Here is an 18,029-nt window from a genome sequence, read left to right as displayed (position 1 = left end):
CATGAAAGTATCTTCCTGTAATTGTATGGATTTGAAATCATCTTTGTCTAGAAGGTGACTTGCAGCATATTGGCCTTACTGAGGTGTTCTCATTCTGTAGAAATATAGGCAGGAAATCATGAGACCATGCCTCAACTGCACTGTAAATATGACATTAAGCAGCTTATTTGTTATATTTTTTATGTCTTGGCTAATATGGAAAATAAGACACAAAAATATATCTAGCCCAACTGGGTTGTTTGCTGGATTTGCTAGGGGTCACCAAGGAAAAGTAAAAAATATTTTAAAGTGAACTCTAGTAGAGGTTTTGCAGAAGTATTTTGCTTAGCCAACAAGGATTTTTCTCTTAAAACAACAGGAAAAGTGGTTAAAAGATCATTAAAAATGAAGATGGAAAAGAGATAAATAATATATAAAAGTCTCATTTAAGGAGTGGCTCTAGCTATTTTCTTAAAGGATGCATTTACTTTTTGCAAGGGTAACTTTAACTGAACAACTGCTTTGCTTTATTTCGTATTGCAACTCCCTTTAGTTCCCTATTTAAATAACCTTCTACTGATTTTCCACAATAATTGTGTTTTGTCTGGTATTATATTAATGGGATAAGACAGATATAAGCCTAGCAAACATCAAAAATGTTAAATGAACCTTATCTAATCTGACTTGTATCATGTGTTTAGATGACCAGGACCCCTTGCAAGCAGAATCCAACAGCTGAGGCACTATTCAGCTTTTCTATTCCCTGACTTAATTTGGTTTTGCCTCTCTCATCCAGCTGATCAGGTAAGTTTGTGATTTTTTTTTTTTGGCAGGAAGAAGAAAATCAGGCAGAAAGAAACAATACCACTTATTTCTGAACCCATAAATGTTGCTACACTGAATGGTTGCTGAGTGTTAGCTGACTGTGGCATCAATATTTAGGCTGCTTATCCCTTTTCACTTTACTGTAGCAAAATTTGGGTGCTTGTTATTAAGTTGTCTGGTATGGTCTTCAAAGTCAACCAAGATAAGGACTTGATGACATGTTCTTTCCTATGTAGGAAATGTTAAAAAAAAGTTAAGTTACTAAGTTAAAAAAAGAAGTGTTTATTTCCAAGAACATTTTGAGCAATAAGCTATATATGACATAGCTCGCATATAAAATGACAGAATTCATCCCTAGATTATTTTAGTTATCTATTTACAGGAAATTAATTTTGATCCTTGCTTTAATTTTTTTTTTGGTTGTATTTCAGTTTACAGTTCACAAATTTAGTGCTGAAATGTCTTTTTGAGAATGTAAAAGCTGCCACACTGCAAAGGTCATTCCTTTTGGGTGTCTATCCAAGTTAGCTTTGCTGGAGACAGAGCTTCAGTTTTGGAAAAATATGACATAAATTATAAAAATATACAATCTAAAATCTAAAAATACAAGGCAAGTATAAATTCTAAACACATGTAATTAAAAATGTACATTTCTGTTTCAACCATGCCCTGGGGGGCATCAGGCACAGCACTGCCAGCCGGGCAAGGGAGGGGATTGTCCCACTCTGCACTGGGGCAGCCTCACCTTGAGTCCTGGGGGCAGTTTTTGGTGCCACAATATAAGAAAAACATTGAGCTCTCAGAGAGTGTCCAAAGGAGGACCAGGAGGATGGTGAAGCTCTGGAGGGGAAGCTGCTTGAGGACTGGCTGAGGTCATTGGTCTGTTCAGCCTGGAGAACAGGAGACTGAGGGGAGACCCCATCTCCCTCATCAGTCTGCAGCTGCCTCATTGAGGGAAGTGCAGCGGCAGACACTGTTCTCTTGCTTCTCTGTGGTGACCAGTGACAGGACTTGAGGAAACAGCCTGAAGCTGAGTCGGGAGAGGTTTAGGTTCGATCTCAGGAAAAGGTTTTTCACTCATGGTGTGGCTGAACACTGGAACAGGCTCCTCAGGGAACCTGTCACAGAAGTGTTTGGACAATACTCTCAGGCACATGGTGGGATTCTTGGGGTTTCCTGTGCAAGGCCAGGAGTTGGACTCGATGACCCTCATAGGTCACTTTCTACTCAGCATATTCTGTGATTCTATGAAAACAGAAGGATTTAAGAGGATACTGGTGAGTGGTTGGTTTGAAAGACACTTTGGGACCCAGGTCTCTGTAGCCACTCCGATCATAAACTACTGCCTACACTGATGCCTCATCTCAGTGAGGTCTCAGTGTGACCGTGCCTGACACAGCTGAGCAGGACAGTGACAGAGGACATCATCGTGGTGTCTGAGTGCTGGGAATGTCTCAAGTGAATTTGAGTAAGGAACAGGTGAACTGAAGAAGGTAAAACCAGTTAAGAGAAAACCCAAAATAGTTCCATACTCATTTTGGAGCATGATGGAACAGCTTGACTCAACTTTTAAAAATAGAACTTAAGAAACCACAGGCAAAGTTCACTTCACCAAGTGCTGTTATCTCCATGGCAGCTTGAATTAGTTTTCTAGAATCACTGAACTGCAAGCAAAGAGACACTTCTAGGATGCAACCTGCCTCATTGTAAAGCGGACATCTAAGAAATATCCTGTGGATTGTGTTACAAGCATCCACTTCCTGCCAGATATTAGATGTAGTTACTTAGAGCTTAGTGAAATGAAAACAATTTCAAGGCACTCAGGTACAGTGAGCTGCTGTTCTACTTCAGTCTGGGTTACGCTTACTTGGGGCTTTCTGTCAAAAACAAAAGGTTTTTTAAATAAATATTTGCAAGATGCTGCTGCAGATGTTGATGACTTTGGCCAAGCTACTAGTTACTAGTTGTAAATATTAACTGAGCCACAAATGGATTGGGCTTTATTGCATTTTAATACATTCAAAGATTTTTAATAGGCAATTAGTTACTGCCAGCAAGGAAATAATTGATAAAATACCATGTTAATCAATTCAAATGGAAAAAAGCCCTCTGCAAGCAGTAATGACCTATCCCTAAAATTTATGATTTATTAAAATTTGGCCTAGGTTAAAATGAGTTTAAGAAAGGATTTGATCTAGGAAGATTAAATCTAATAGACCATAACAAAATTGTGTAACTTATTACGATTTGTTGAGAAGAATGAGAAGAAATGCCTTTTGTTAATAGTAAACTATTATGGGCTTCTGCATGATCTATTTCTAAGACTACAGAAATTTGGAACTTACATTTTCTTCCTACTTACTAGTGACCACACTTGTTGGCAACCTTAAATAGAAAATAATCATTGCAGCCAGAGAATGTTTCCCAAAGAGAATTTGGAATAGTTTGTTATTTAAGCATGGATAGCTATGACTTTGAGCATTGTATTGGGTTTCATGGCCAGGTTTTGGTAGCAGGGGGGGCTGCAGGGGGGGCTGCAGGGGTGGCTGCTTTGAGAAGGTGCTGTAAACTTTCCCTGTGTCTGACAGAGCCAATGCCAGCCGGCTCCAAGACAGACCTGCCACTGGCCAAGGCTGAGCCCCTCAGTGATGTTAGCAATTGTCACCTCCTTGATAACATATTTAAGAAGGCAAAAATATTATTGCACAGAAGTAACTGCAGCTAAAGAAGAGGGGAGTGAGAATATGTGAGTGGACCAATTACACAGACCCCAAGGTTAGTGCAGAAGGAGAAGCAGGAGGTGCTCCAGGTTCTGGAGCTCAAACTCCCCAGCAGCCTGTGGTACAGACCATGGTGAGGCAGCTGTGCCCCTGCAGCCTGTGGAGCTCCACAGGGAAGCAGAGATCCCCCTGTAAGCAGCCTGGCAATCAGACCCATGAAGGAGCAAGCAGATGCCTGAAGGAAGGCTGTGACCCCATCCCAAGCCTGTGCTGGAGCAGGCTCCTGGCAGGACCTCTGGCCTCACAAACAGTAGAGCCCACACTTCAGCACATCTGTTTGCAGGACTTATGACCTCTTGGGAAACCAATGACTGCACTTTGTGGAAAAAGTGAGGTTTATATGTTAAATTTTAGGTTTTTTACTTAAACAATCAAACTTATCCACGTAATAACTTCTGTTTTATAACAAAATTTAAGAATGATAATAAACAAATAACATGAATGCAGAGTTCTGATCTAAAGTTAGTATTATGCAATCACGACTTGAGTTTTTCTTTAACTAACACAGGATTTTTAAGTTATAATCTCCCTGTGAAAAGAGACTGATTACAAAAAGGGCAGTAACAGTGTTACTGTGGCACTGAAATTATGATGTGCTGATCCTACTGAAATATTTTAATTTTGCAGAAAAGTAGGCAGAGAAGCATAGATTTATGACACCTCTTTGACAGAAATAAGTGGGAGGTGTGTTAATATGTACAAAATACTATATTATCCACAGAGATCATAATAAACATATTTGTTCAAAAACGAAAAAAAGGCAGGGTATTTCTATAAATCTCTAGTATTTTCAGCTAATAGTAGAGAGCAAGAGCAAGATACACTACCATAAACCTGCTAATTCTTCGATAACCTGCTGATGCAAGTGGGAGTAAGATACTTTGCTCTGCCAGTGTATTATGCCCTAATGTATTACTGGGTAAGAGCAGCTTAGAAGCCGAGACAGACAGGAGAGAAAAAAATGTATAAATTCCTTACTTAAGGGGATGGTTCATCAGAGCTTTTCTCACAAAGTGATTTTTTATATTTTTTTTTTTTTGTCAAGGTCTGTTAAAAAAAGCATCTGCTTTCAATTTAGTCCTACAGAATAATAAGTGAATCTTGATTTCTGCCTAAGTTAGTGGCTTTCTGTAAAAAATAGTTTTGCTTTTCTTATACATTAATTACTTGGCCCTGACAAACCTCAGTCTAAGCAGTCAGCATACATCATGTGAAGGGTTGGCTCAAGGCATTCTGACATGGAAGACAGAAGTGAACTTGCTCCCATAAGGGTGACCAGCTGGGATCTTGCTGCCCTTACCATGAAACAGGAAAGGCTGAAAGAGAGACAAACCTGACATATATGAATCTGCTTAAGAGAAGATTCCTTTGGATGCAGTTTGAGTGTGGCTGCTTTTGTGCAAAGCACTGGATGGAGAAAGCGGTATCTTCTGCTGTTTGGAACAACCAGCTGGTACCCCCAGTGACCACCAGCCTCACAAAACCCTTCTCCTCTGGCAGCCTGCTGCCTCAGTCAACTGGCTGCTCCACCTCTGCCTACAGCCTACCAGATTAATTTTTGTCATTTTTTTCCACTATCTCTTGATTCTCGCTCTCTGGATAAATGATCTTGGACATCCTGCAGGCATGCAACAAAGTCTTGAAAGAAACAGGTGAAATAACACATCATACAAACATCAATTTGAGACAACATAATTTAATAAGTGAAACATAATTTAATTAAGGAAATAAGGTCCCATTACCTGTGTGTGTGATGGTGGGAGTCCTTTTCTGCCATAGATGCCAACGAGAGCTGCCTTTCCTAAAGACACATTGAATTTCAGATGCACTGGGTGGTCGATGAACACCTGAGATCTCCAAAAGATACCAGGAGGGATCTTCTGTGTGGCTCGTCTGCCTACATCAATTTCTCCGGAGTCTATAAAACTGTCGTCTGGAAAGAAACTACTGGGCTTTCCTGCCAAAACACAGGAACAAAATTCTTGAGTTAGTCTTTAGATCCTGAAAGTAATCTAATCATACTGGTATCTCTGACACTGATCTTGAGAAACAGCCTATTAGTGTCCTGAAGTCTTCAGAGTACTTTGTCTAGCCAATCCATACGATTATGGGAAGAAAACTGGCAGGATTATTTCTGGTTTCAGTAACTGTTTTGTTTGAAAACATGAGCATGGGAACAGCAACCTGGAGAAAAATAGCCTTTTGTTTAAACTGTAACACCAGTGAGTGTGTAATTACATTCCAAAGACAAGAATAAATCATCTGACATTATATCCTACATTAATATAAGTTTAGGAATGGAGAAGTCATCATTAAATTAGTAAAGAGAAGTGTAGCGAGAATGAGATAGACATGTCACAGAGTGGAATGGCGGGGTGGAGAACAGCAGCATGAACGATGCCTAAGTGGGGAAAGGAAAATGTTTCTCTATTAAATTAATTATTGACAGTGGTAACAGTATTGGAAATAGTAAAAAAGAAGCTAGTGAAAAAAAAGAACTGAGATAAAAAAAGGAGACCATACCCTGCACTTGAGTAATATCTATTAAGAACCATGAGAGGTTTTAATTTGGTTTCAACATAATCTGTAAAATATGCTATTATTATCCATTCTCTTTCAGAAGACAAATGGAGGTATCTGTTTCTAAAACTATCAGGCTGGAGAGCCTGGGTATTCAAATGGGATCAGGACATGCCACAATGTCCAAGGGAGTCAGCAGGGAGCTTGGCACCCCTAAAAACACACCTGAGGAATTCCAGGCTGGAAATTTATGCAGTCATAGCTCCCACAGCAGATGGCTGCTTCAAAAAATCTGGACCCAAAGGAAGACCAGGGATTGAGGGGCAGAATGAAAAATCAAGAGCCAAAATGTTCCTTTTTCAGCCTGTGCTACAACCAGTGGGCACAGCTTTGGGTGCAGGGCACAGGGATGATGAAGAAGGCAACTGCTCAGCAAACAGCCTTTATTAAGGACACTCCTAATGGAAAAGCATGCAGTACTGTCACTTGAAAGATTCTGGCTTTAGCAAGGAGAGCAACATGTCACCAACAAGGACTAATTATTAATTTAGGAAATGCAAATAAATTTGTTTCCTATCTCAGTGCCATTACAGCACACACTACTCTGTGTTTCACAGAGCAAACAATTCTAACAAAATAAGAAGGAAACTTCTACCTACATACATTCTTTTGTAGGAAAATCACATGATGAATTTTTTTTTTCTTCCAGTACCTACATTTGAGGATGGGGGACAAAAATCCTTTCCCATCTATCATGAATTTATATCAAATATTCTCAGAATTTACTTGCCATGTGGAAAATGTGACCAGTAGAACACTGCATTTTATTATTTCAAATGACATTTCCTTTAAGATTACATAAAGTTAAATACAGTATTGCCTTAAATTTCTCCACATACCATCCCAACACAAACTCTCCAGAAACAGATGTAAATTGTTAGCCGTCTCTGAAAATCAATATACAAATTATATGCGTATTAACTATTAAGGATGGAGAATTTTTTTCCATGCAGAACTTTTGGCTCCAGTAACACTAAACCTTGATTTAAAGTCAGCAACTGCTTAAGGACACTGCTGGAGCAGGACTTGATAGCATGAGCTATCTTGAGGCAGAAGTTTTATGCATACCAGCACAAAAGATATATATGCAAAGGCTGCATGTTCACACAAAAAAAAGCTACTCCTAATTTTATAAGATCTCCATTTATCTTTGCTCATCACTCTCAAATAAATATAGGTAGGAAATCTGCTGACTTTTTATCCTTTTTCAGTCCATGTATATATTAAAGGAGATAATAGGAAACAGCTTAGGTAAATGGGCATTCTTTCTGAATCCTTCTGTGCTAATAGAGTATAATTGTACAAGGAAAATCAGGAAAATCAACCAGCTACATTATGAAGGGAATGACTTTAACAAATGGATTGACAGTATTTATTTGGCATACTGAAATTTTCTTTTCACACTCTCAGGATTATGGGAAACAGTTCCAATGACTTCATGCAAAGTTTCTTATTGCACTATTGTAAGATTAAAAGATTGAGGATTCTATTAAAGAAGAGCTAAAGACATCACATGTTTTGGCTAAAATGAAGGATATATTTTTTCTGATTACCACTGACATGTTTTACAGATTCTTAGATATTCAGATGAAAACCTTAAGTATTTGATATGCCCCATGACTGTTCATTAATAATGATTGTACATCAGAGTGAATCAGGGAAAGTGAGAATTTAATATGACAGATGTTGCTATGCAAGATAGAGCCTGGAGAAAATGAGCACAGGGTGTATTCTGCAGATAGATCAGCACTTGTTCATGCAAACGAAAATGCTTCTGTGATTGCAAAAGACAGTCTCACAGAAATAATTTTTTGTACACACAATTACAAAGTTTATGTCTCCTCTGGGTGGGCAGTTGTAAGTCTGAGAAGCAGATATCCTAAGAGCTGTTACGTCATGTTGCCAGAGGTTGAAGCTTGTCCTGATACAGAAGTCCAAAGAGAAGTGCTCTTTTGAATTCAGTCCCTGAAATCCCTCTCTGTTTCACCAGTTGCAGGCTACAATAAAATCAGGCCCTATGGACTGGATACTTCACAAAGAAAGCACAATAAAAAGTCATTTCAGCTTCTAATCAGAAATTGACTTTTAATCAGAATGCCTGACTCCTTAAAATTAACTTCAGGTCTGAATTCTTAATTGGGCTGTCAATTACTGTGCTCTTTCTGCACATTACCTTGAACTTTTCAGTTACCGTAGCAACTGTTCCTAATTTCTTTATATCAAAATGCACAATTTCATTTCAGACCTTGCTGAATCTCTCTGTATTTCTCACAGGATGGTTCCCTGACCCATCAAAACACTTAAAAACACACACAGCTCTGACTTCAGCCACAGTCAATTACATGCTTAAATGTAAGCATGTGATTAAGTGCTTTGGTAAACAGGGTTGGGCTTGAACAGAGGTAAATGCTGTTCTGGAGCACAGCCACAGACGAGAAGGAATGACTGTAACTGAAAGTTGGCAAGACACTGGTAATGATTCATTCAGATCAGCTCTAAGGATGTTCCTAACACATTCTAGCCTATTTCATTCTGATCCAGAAGACATTCAAATATATTTCAATTATTTTTAAAATAAATTTCAATCACATACATTCTGGTTTAGAGCAGAAGCCCTGCAGCACTGCTAGTCCGGAATCAGTTACACAGTTACCTGATGGGGAGAGAGCTGCATTTGAAGGCTGGACAGTATTACTCCTGCACCAAAGATGTGCTGATGTGTTTTTTAGTCAGGACATGGTATTTTCCTCTAAAGCCTACAGATTCCCTAAGATCTATACAAAGCACTAACTTGAGGGGTCCTCTCGTGGCATAACTAGGTTAGTTCCCAGATTTCTCTTTTAACAGAGCAGCAATCAAAACTTCTACTCGTGTCACTTTAAACATGGCTAAAATAAAATCAAGTGGAGGTCTTTCACTTGGATGGCAGTTTTGAATGCCTACATTTATTCTGACTTTTAAAAGGAAATGGGCAGATCAAAGCTAGATGATTCAAAAATTAACCATATGGCAAGTTAGAGGGGAAAAGAAAAGGATCTGTTGTGAAGTATTTTTGAGTACAACAGCAGGGCTGTCTGCAGCTTGCTGTACTGTCTAGTAAGGTTTGCTGAGAATAAGCTGCTTAGCTGATTTTTCCTTGTAGCAACTTGATGGCAGCCATCAGTTACCAGTAAATGCACTGTTTTAAGGAACACACATAATTATGGCCTTTATTTGGACTAATAAAGACAGAAAAACTCTTACAGGAAAAACCCACTACAATTAATTTAAATTAAACATGTAAACACAGGCTGTCAGCCAAAGCCTAGGGAACTCTGTGGAAACTTTTGAGTTTAGTGAGTTGGAATAACAGTAGCATACATCTTATCTGTCCAAAAAACTTCCACAAAAATAACTATCAAAAATAGTCTATTACTTTACTGGTATCTCATAATTGTATATAGCAAAGCTTTACATACAAACAAAAAAAGCTTTCTGAAAGTTTGCATTTCTCATTTCTCCATTTATGTCTGGGGAGGGATAAGACTTTGCAGAGCTTACAAGTACTTTTAGCAGTGGTGCCTCTAAAAAAAGAACACAGTGATGTAAAGCTGCTGAATAAGGTGCTGCTGAATTGAGGACCCATAAGCTGCTTCTGATTTCTGTCAACACCATGATACTTTATGGAGACTAGGCCTTTTATCTGGCTACTTTTACAAAGCTATATTCCACTCTGGAGTGCCAAAATTTCTAGTGTAACAGCTTTCAGTAAGTATTTTGGTCCTCAAAACATTTGCTAAGTGGCAATAGTCAAACTCAAACATTTTTGTAGTTCTGTAGAGGAAGCTTGATCCTGTGCTCCAGGAATCATTTAATTTTCAAGAGACAATGTTTTCCCATGAAAACAGCCACTCAAGGCAGGGTTTTCATGCTGGCCTTCTGTAGTCTGTGAGAATGCCTTGAATGTGTGGAGAAGGTTTCACACAGTTTTATTGCATTAGTGGACATCAGAGGGATATGAAACTTAGAAACATATGGAAACAAGACTGACAGCTACTAGCTCTAGACATGAAAGACTGGAAAAGCACCTGCTGATGGCAGCACTGAGGGTAATGGAACATGAGATTGGACGGTTGGAGTTTAGAGGCAGACAGAGGACTCACAACATGGACACACACCAACCATACCTTCACTGGGTCCTTTGCCTTTCCTGTCAGGTAACTCTAACCCTGTGCCCCCCGAAGGATATAAGGAGACGTCCGTTGGCACTGGCCAACTGCTGGCTGTGTCTTCCGTGATCTCATACATCTGCCCTTCCATCGGCTGCAGGTGCCAGTTTAGGCCAAACAGGTGCATGGCTGTGGTGAGCAATGAGAAAAGTCATCTTTTTCTGTTTGTGAGAATTTCAGAACTACAGGGGCACTTTCTCTTTCTAAATCCTCACTCCAATGCCTTATTAGTGGTCATTGCTTTAGGACAAGAATGGGATTAATGTAATTAGACAGCCCCTGCTGCTTCTACCATACCAGCTCCCTAGGTCTTTCCACCCACTTAAACTCGATTTAGATCACCTGTAACAATACACTCTGCTTCTTCCAGCAGAAACACTCCTGACTCATGGTCTGCATAACAGGATAACCAGGCACAGTGTTTCACAAAGCTCCCAAGGCTGGGGTGACAATGCGGTGAACACAGAAATACAAGGAAAATTATTTCTTAACATACCAATAAATCCTAGGGAAATGCACTCTGATTTGTTTTGCCATATTCACAAGTGTATTGTATAGGTTCTCCTTTTTTTTTACTGATGAATTATACACAGAAGCCCTTACAGACATCTCTGACAGCTTTTCCTGCTTAAGACCAAGTAAAAACTGAGGCAATTCAATACCCATCTTGCACACATGCCTTTGTGCTCTGCATCACAAATGTGAGCAACTATGTCTGAGCATTCGTTCATACAACTCAGCCTCTTCTATTCAGATCAAAGACATGTCCTTGAGAACTGAAAACAAGCAACACTATATAGATTTGTGTGATAGCAGGGCAAAGCTCTCTGTAGGTTTCGGGGCCATGCAAAGTCACCCAGGGCACATGTGAGTCTATTTCAAGGCATTACACAAAGAGAAGTGAAGGAAAAAGCAAACACATATATGAAGAGTATGGAAATCATATGCTTATACAACTAATACTTGCCCCTTCCCAATATAAAGCAAAAGAATGTGGCTTGTGGCTTACCATATCAGTTCTTCCATCCCCAACATAAACATTTCATACTCAATCAGTATCCAGCTTAGCTTCAGGCTCTACACAGCTAAATGATCTGATACTTGCTACATTTGGAATGACATTTCTTTTTTAAGGGAAAGCCTTGATATTTTACACTATAATTTCTCAAAAAAACTATACAATGGCTCTAACATCACAGCCATTTAGTATAAACAAAAAAACCCACCCCAAAACAGTAAAGAAACAGAGCATTTCCACGGCCTATAATGCTATTTTTATTCACAAACATATACCTGAGATTGGCAACCATTGTTAGGGACAAGTGGTTAGTTTATTTAAACCTGTGAATCAGAAACAATCTTTACAAGAGGACTGAAAAGTAATCTGAGTAGCTCTCTGAAGACAGCATGTTTAGGCAATTTAGCGAAATACGGGATTTATTCCACTTCAGTCTCAATTAGGTCACCTATCATTTACTAACATAAACAAGGTTGTCTTTGCACAACTACAACATCACAAAACATGAGTGCAAAATTCTTTTTTTACCATGTAAATGGGGACTGTGTTTGTTAACAATTTTATCCATTAGGAATGAAAATACGCTCCTTAAACTCCCACACAGCAAGGAAGCACAGCAAGGAAGGTCTCCTGAGGACCTGTTCAACACTTGTTTTTATACAGGCACATATACCAAGAAGGAATGTTACCAACACTACTGGTAATTTAACCAGGGTATTTTAGGAAGAGGGACAAGTATTTTCATCTAAAAGCGATATATTTACTCAGCAGAGAAACTGTGCAAGGGAAGAGACCAAATCAGACCATGAACAAGGAATCTGCATCAAGCATTTGGCATCTCTATGCTTGCATAATATCTTTGTGTTTATACAGCCCCCATCACCAGAGTGCCTGGGCACTTCATAGCTTTTAACCTCATAAAACCTCATCAGGTAGGAATCTGCTCTTTTCTAGTACACAGAAATGGAAAGGAGAACTACAGCAGATTAAAGAACTAACCCAATTCACTTGTTTGGGCATTAAAATGCAATTGTGTGTTAATTCACTTAACTTACTCTGTGCTTACAGGGTCACAAGCTCTTAAGAGACATTTCAAGCAGCTCTCTGCCAGCAGTTTTGTTGTAAGCTCAGTACTGGATGCTATCTTACAATTCCATCCAGGCTGGACGTTTCCAAGGACCAGAGTGTTACCCAGGTGCCGCAGAGCTGTTACAAAGGTCAAAAGCTTAGATGCTCTGAGCACACAAGTTCCTGTGTTTAACATGGGATATTTGTAGTTACATGGGTGTTTGTAGTTCCAAGCAGAATGGAAACTGTACTCTTCACTTCTCCAAACTCAGGCAATCCTAGACAGCAGTCAGGCCTAAGTTCTGCTGGCCGTAAGTGCTTAACACCAGCTGCATCTCTCAGACATCTCCACGTTAGAATGACCTGCATGAGCTTATAGTGGGACGTCCTGGTTTATGCAGGAACTGAGGCAGTGGTTTGCTTTCTTCGTAACATCATTTGATTTGCTCTGTCCTTTGGACATCACAGCCTAAGTGCCACACAGATTTTTAGAAACATATTGCAAGGCTGTTGTTTCCCTAAAAGGCCATTGCTGCTTCTCCTCTCCTTAGGAGGAATTTTTTGTTGTACATCGTTATTTACTGCAAGCAAATGAAGGTGAAAAACTCAACATTGTTTTGGGTGCAGTGGGAAAACTATGAACATTACTTCCAGGCATTAATGTTCTGGGTGCAGTGGGAAACCTATGAATATTTCCTCCAGGCATTAAAATTAAAATACATGAGAGGAAATATCATAACAAGTGATCATCTTGCTTCGGTGTAACGACAGAACTGACACTCTGGAAGATGCTACAGCTTTTCTGCACATTATCCATTCTCTTGAGCAAGCGATCAACCATTCTATGTCATCATTCAATTCTCAATGTTTGAAAAGTGTCTTACAATGTCCCAAAATAGAAAATATGACAGAATTATCTGTAACATACATACCGTGTTATCACATAAAGTTAAAAGACTTGTATTAATGTTAACTTTTGTCCTTTGCTAGTAGATTTTGTCTAAATCAAAAAGCTTCTTGCATACATTGATCTCATCATCACATAGATCACAGAATCACAGAATTGTTTGGGTTGGAAGGGACCTTAAAGACCATCTACTTTCAACCCCATGAAGATGTGCAGGAACACCTTCCACTAGACCAGGTTGCTCAAAGCCCCATTCAACCTGGCCTTGAACACTTCCAGGGATGGGGCATCCACAGCTTCTCTGGGAAACCTGTGCTAGTGCCTCATCAGCCTGATAATAAAAACTCATTATATCTAATCTAGATCTATTCTCTTTTATTTAACACCATTATGGCCCTGTCCTGTCTACAAACCTTAGTAAAACATCTCACTATATCTTTCTTAAAAGCCTCCTTTTAAAGTATTTAAAGGCTGTAAGAAGGTCTCCAATGATAAGCCATGAGAATGACAACTATGCACACCATGCATACAAAAGTGCAGAATGCTGAAAACCAGAATTATTTGAATAGCATTTTGATTATCAAGTGGCTTAAAAATTTCAGAAAACAGTGTAAAATCTCAGAGCTACTGCTCTATTCAGGATTTCTGAGCTGATGTTTCTAATCACAAAATAAAAGCCTATAAATATCCCCATTCATATGGCAAACAGACGTCATGCAATTTCTGCTATAGGTAGGCAATAACCACAAAAGTCAACCTCAAACAAGAACAAAGAGTCTGATTTACTTTGGAAACACACTTTGTAGCAGGTACGTTATGAGGATGTCACCTGAATAAGTGATTTCATTACTATATTCCTAATACCAGCAGTGTCTGATTGGCAACCTGGTGGAAAATTCATTTCTCCTCTGGCTCTGCCACACTGGTGCTAAAAACTTAAGTAGTAATAGCAGTGGATATTTTGGGTCTTCACATCTCAATGGGATGTGTAAAGCTGTTGTTGCACACAGTTGTGTTTAAAGGTTTTAGGAATCAACCTTGATCTGTGCTAAATTGATGAAAAGTTCTTTCTCATAGAAAAAAAATGCAGCTAAGAACCATAATCATGGAAAAGCCCTGTAACCATGGATGAGAGGCATAATCATATATTTTGAAGTGTTAGTGTTCCTAAGAGGGAAGTAAAGCTGTAAACATAGTTTGAGATTCCTGATGTTCTTAAGTCTCTGGGTCAATGGAACCCACTGTGGACATTTTTTCTGGCTTTTTTTTTCACCCCCCGCTCAGCTAGAAACAAGATGTTGCTGACAGAGAGTAAATGCCCTCTAAAAGCCCCCATGTCCTTCTCCTTCTCCCTCTCCAACATGATGCTCAATAGATTTTCAGATATTGAAGGCTCCCCATGTATTAAAAGAGCACTCTGCAATTAACAATCATTAAAGCGTACACTTTTGTAAAATACCATGTAGCTTTCACTGCTAGGAAGCTCCATGACAGGCTCTTTGCAGATGCTTTGGTTATATTCCCCATGGAGAAGAAAACTCTTGTCTCCCTTCTCCTGGAATGAAAACAGTATTTAGGGGAAACCCTGCATGCTCTCTGGGCTTTTTCACCACCACCAACTTAGACGAGATAAAGGCACCTGGGGCCTCTGGTCCATTATGCTCATGTTTTGACTTTGAATCTTTGACTTCCACGACCTTCCCCCTGTAGCTAAGTGCTAGCAAAAGGTGTCCTAAAACTTGCTAAATGGGTAACAGAATTTTCTGTGGCAGACTAAATCACCTTATCCTCAGTCCTAAGTCACCTGTGGCTGCTTTTGCTGGAAAAAAAAATGGAGATCAAACTCCAGTCCCTTCAGGATTTGATTACTTTGCAGAGTTCAGCATTTCAACCATGCCAGTGTGATACAGCTGCTCTTTTGCTGGACTCATATTCACCTTAGCAAAGAAAATTTGCAAACAGTTTAGCATCACCTGAGTTATTTAATCATGCAAATAAAGTTCATATTGGTGGAACCAAGTATTCAGGATCATGATTCTTCTGATTTTAACATATTATCTCTTCCTATATTGCATTATTCCTACTCCATAGCTACTTGTGGACACCATAATCAGCATCAGCAGATGCTGTTAAGCCAAATAAAGAGGAACATTCTTTCCAAGTTTCTTTTGAAGACACCCAGGCTTTTGAGTATCTTTGTATTATTGCCACTTGCTTATGAGACAGCAGAACACTAAAGTCAAAACAACTTACTCAGCGGAGCAGAGAACAAAGGAAGTGGTACAGCATTTAGAATGAAAAAGGACAAACAAAGATAATAATTCACATGGTCAACAAAATGGACATCTCTTAGGACAGCTTGATGGAGCGAAGGAGTTAGCAGAGAGAGGCAGATGATTGTGATAGATCACAGGCAGAAGAAAAGACAAGACATGCTTACTGAAGCATATGAGACCCCCAGAAACCACACCAGTCAGCAAAAAAATGAAAAACAAACTGCTGGCCCTTTATTAGCTTGTTTCTTTGCCCAAAGCAGCAAGCTAAGTGTAATAAATAACCAAGCCAATCAATTACGATGTTTGGATTAAGGCTACAGCTGAAGCCACCAGGTGCTTCCATAGTGTTTGTTAAAAGCATTCTCACAGCAGCTCCCAGGCTCTGCTGCTTCCTTCTCTCCAGCCCTCTCAGGGCTAAGTCCTGAAGGGACTACAGCTGGCCTGGTGATACCTCACCCAGGCAAAGCTGCTACAGAAACAAAGGAAAGAATAAAATAACAATTTTTTCCAGCTAACAATTGATCTTGCCCTGAACAATGAATTAAGAATTTCTCAGAATCAAAGCTTAACTAAACATATTAATGTTCTGTACCTGAACCTGGACTTACAGTAAGCGTAGGGGTAAAGGGCATACAGGCAAGACAGAAGTCTTTGGGATTCTCATCTGGAAACTCCAGCCAGTTGCTTTGCACTAAGAATACTCCAGGTTTTGAACCCATATTTATGTAAGAATATATGCCCATATATGTCAGTATATTTGCTTAAATAACACAGGAGAGGGCACAAGCTTTGGAAAAGTGAAGCTTCTCCGCACAAACACCGCACCCACCCCAGCTCAGCTGTACTGGCACTGGGCTCCATCTGGGGAAGCTTGGCTTTGCTACTCCACTGGTTTCTACAAGCACCTCACTGCACTGCTGACAGCTAAGCCTAAGCCAACACAAGCCAAAAGACCACTCCTGGGAGGGAGAAGAGTTTTCCAAAGCCTCCCCATGCAGCATGGGGAAAAGGAGAAAATGGAAAAACACTGTGAGAAGGAACAAATGAGAAGGACTGATGCCACAATGCACAAGAATAAAAATGAGAAAGGGGAGGGAGGTGACAAAAATATGGAATGACAGAAACTGAGAAAAAGAAGGTTAGAGCAAAGGTAAGTTAAAAAAAAAAGTATAAGGGATTTGGAAAAGAAAAGCCAGCTGAAGCTCAGTGGTTGAAAATTTTTACAGGTTGCTTCTTTGCTCTCCCCTCTTTGTGTGGAAACAAGCATAAGATATGTGGTGGTTACATATTCCTCTTTAACCTTCATGTTTAGTCAGACCTACAATAACATGCTTCCAAAATGATACCTGAGCTTCGCTTTTTTCTCCTAATTGAGAAAAAGCTGAATCTCACCACTGAATTGCTCAGGGTTAATTTTAACTCAAGTAAATGTATTGCTTTCAGTCCTGTCTCTGGAAGAAACTTGACTGTAATTATCTGGATAACTGTCTCTACACTGAGATTATATGATTTTTGTGTAAGTGGTAGAATTGACTGTTGCAGAATAAACCATATTTTTGTGACATCCAGTGTTATGAAAAGGAGCCTTTCAGCATGAAATAATCACTGGTGTGTCAGTCTTCAATAAATCAAGGAAGATTAAGAAGAATGGGAACAGTAAAACAAACATTAAAGAAAAAAATAAAACTGTTTTTCTTTTACACTGCTGTTCCATTTCAGTGCTGGCCAAGACTTCTGTGGCAGAACACATGACAATCAAGGGCTGAAGTGGCTTTATGGCCCTACTGGTGTAGGAAGAGGGCAAAAAGCTGGATGCAGCACATAGTATCTGCTCTACTTGTTTGTCTGGACAAGTCCTGGTCTTGGCAGATTCAAGCTACTGTTCATCTAAGAGCATCGGGACACTTCTGAATGTTGTAGTGATTTAATACCCAAAGAACAGGTTCAAAGATCTGGAACTGAGATCTAGTAGCCTGACTGAAGATCCCAGTGCTTTATAATATCATGAATTCACATCATTTACATACATACCCAGGTCACTCAGCCAGGCACCATGGGGCAAGGAGAGAGGGATTCCTGCAAGGCCACTTCTTGTGTGGATTTTGGCAGTTACTTTGTGACCAAAAACTCTGTACACCACTCTGTGTCATTCCTAGTGTCTGAAATGATTTCCTATACATAAATGCTTTCCATCTGTGGCTTAAAACTCTCACTCAGGAAATGGAAAACCTGACTTCATAAATCATATTTTGCCTGAATGAATGTGAATTTGCACACCAGGACAAGACTGCAGTCATGTGGGAACAGAGAATCCTGCATACCAGGCTCTCCACAACCCAGATGGATTAGAGCTGCTGTGCAGCTAGAAATGTAAAATTAACAGGTCAC

The 18,029-nt window shown here is 39.5% G+C and overlaps 1 protein-coding gene across 1 annotated transcript in view; it reads right to left on the bottom strand.

The window, feature by feature from the left end:
• TENM4 (teneurin transmembrane protein 4) overlaps window positions 1-18,029 on the bottom strand; it is a 589,520-nt gene that overhangs the window by 165,565 nt on the left and 405,926 nt on the right. The window contains exons 9-10 of the mRNA XM_041483687.1: window positions 10,331-10,501; window positions 5,327-5,541 (exon numbers count right to left, since the gene is read on the bottom strand). Of these exons, the coding sequence (XP_041339621.1) occupies window positions 5,327-5,541; window positions 10,331-10,501 (386 nt within the window). The remainder of the gene's footprint in view (window positions 1-5,326; window positions 5,542-10,330; window positions 10,502-18,029) is intronic.

This window comes from Pyrgilauda ruficollis, unplaced genomic scaffold (genome assembly GCF_017590135.1).
Source record: "Pyrgilauda ruficollis isolate IOZ18807 unplaced genomic scaffold, ASM1759013v1 scaffold60, whole genome shotgun sequence".
NCBI classification, from domain to species: Eukaryota; Metazoa; Chordata; class Aves; order Passeriformes; family Passeridae; genus Pyrgilauda; species Pyrgilauda ruficollis.
Note: the sequence above shows the minus strand (reverse complement) of the source record. Positions and strands in the feature narration are given on the sequence as shown.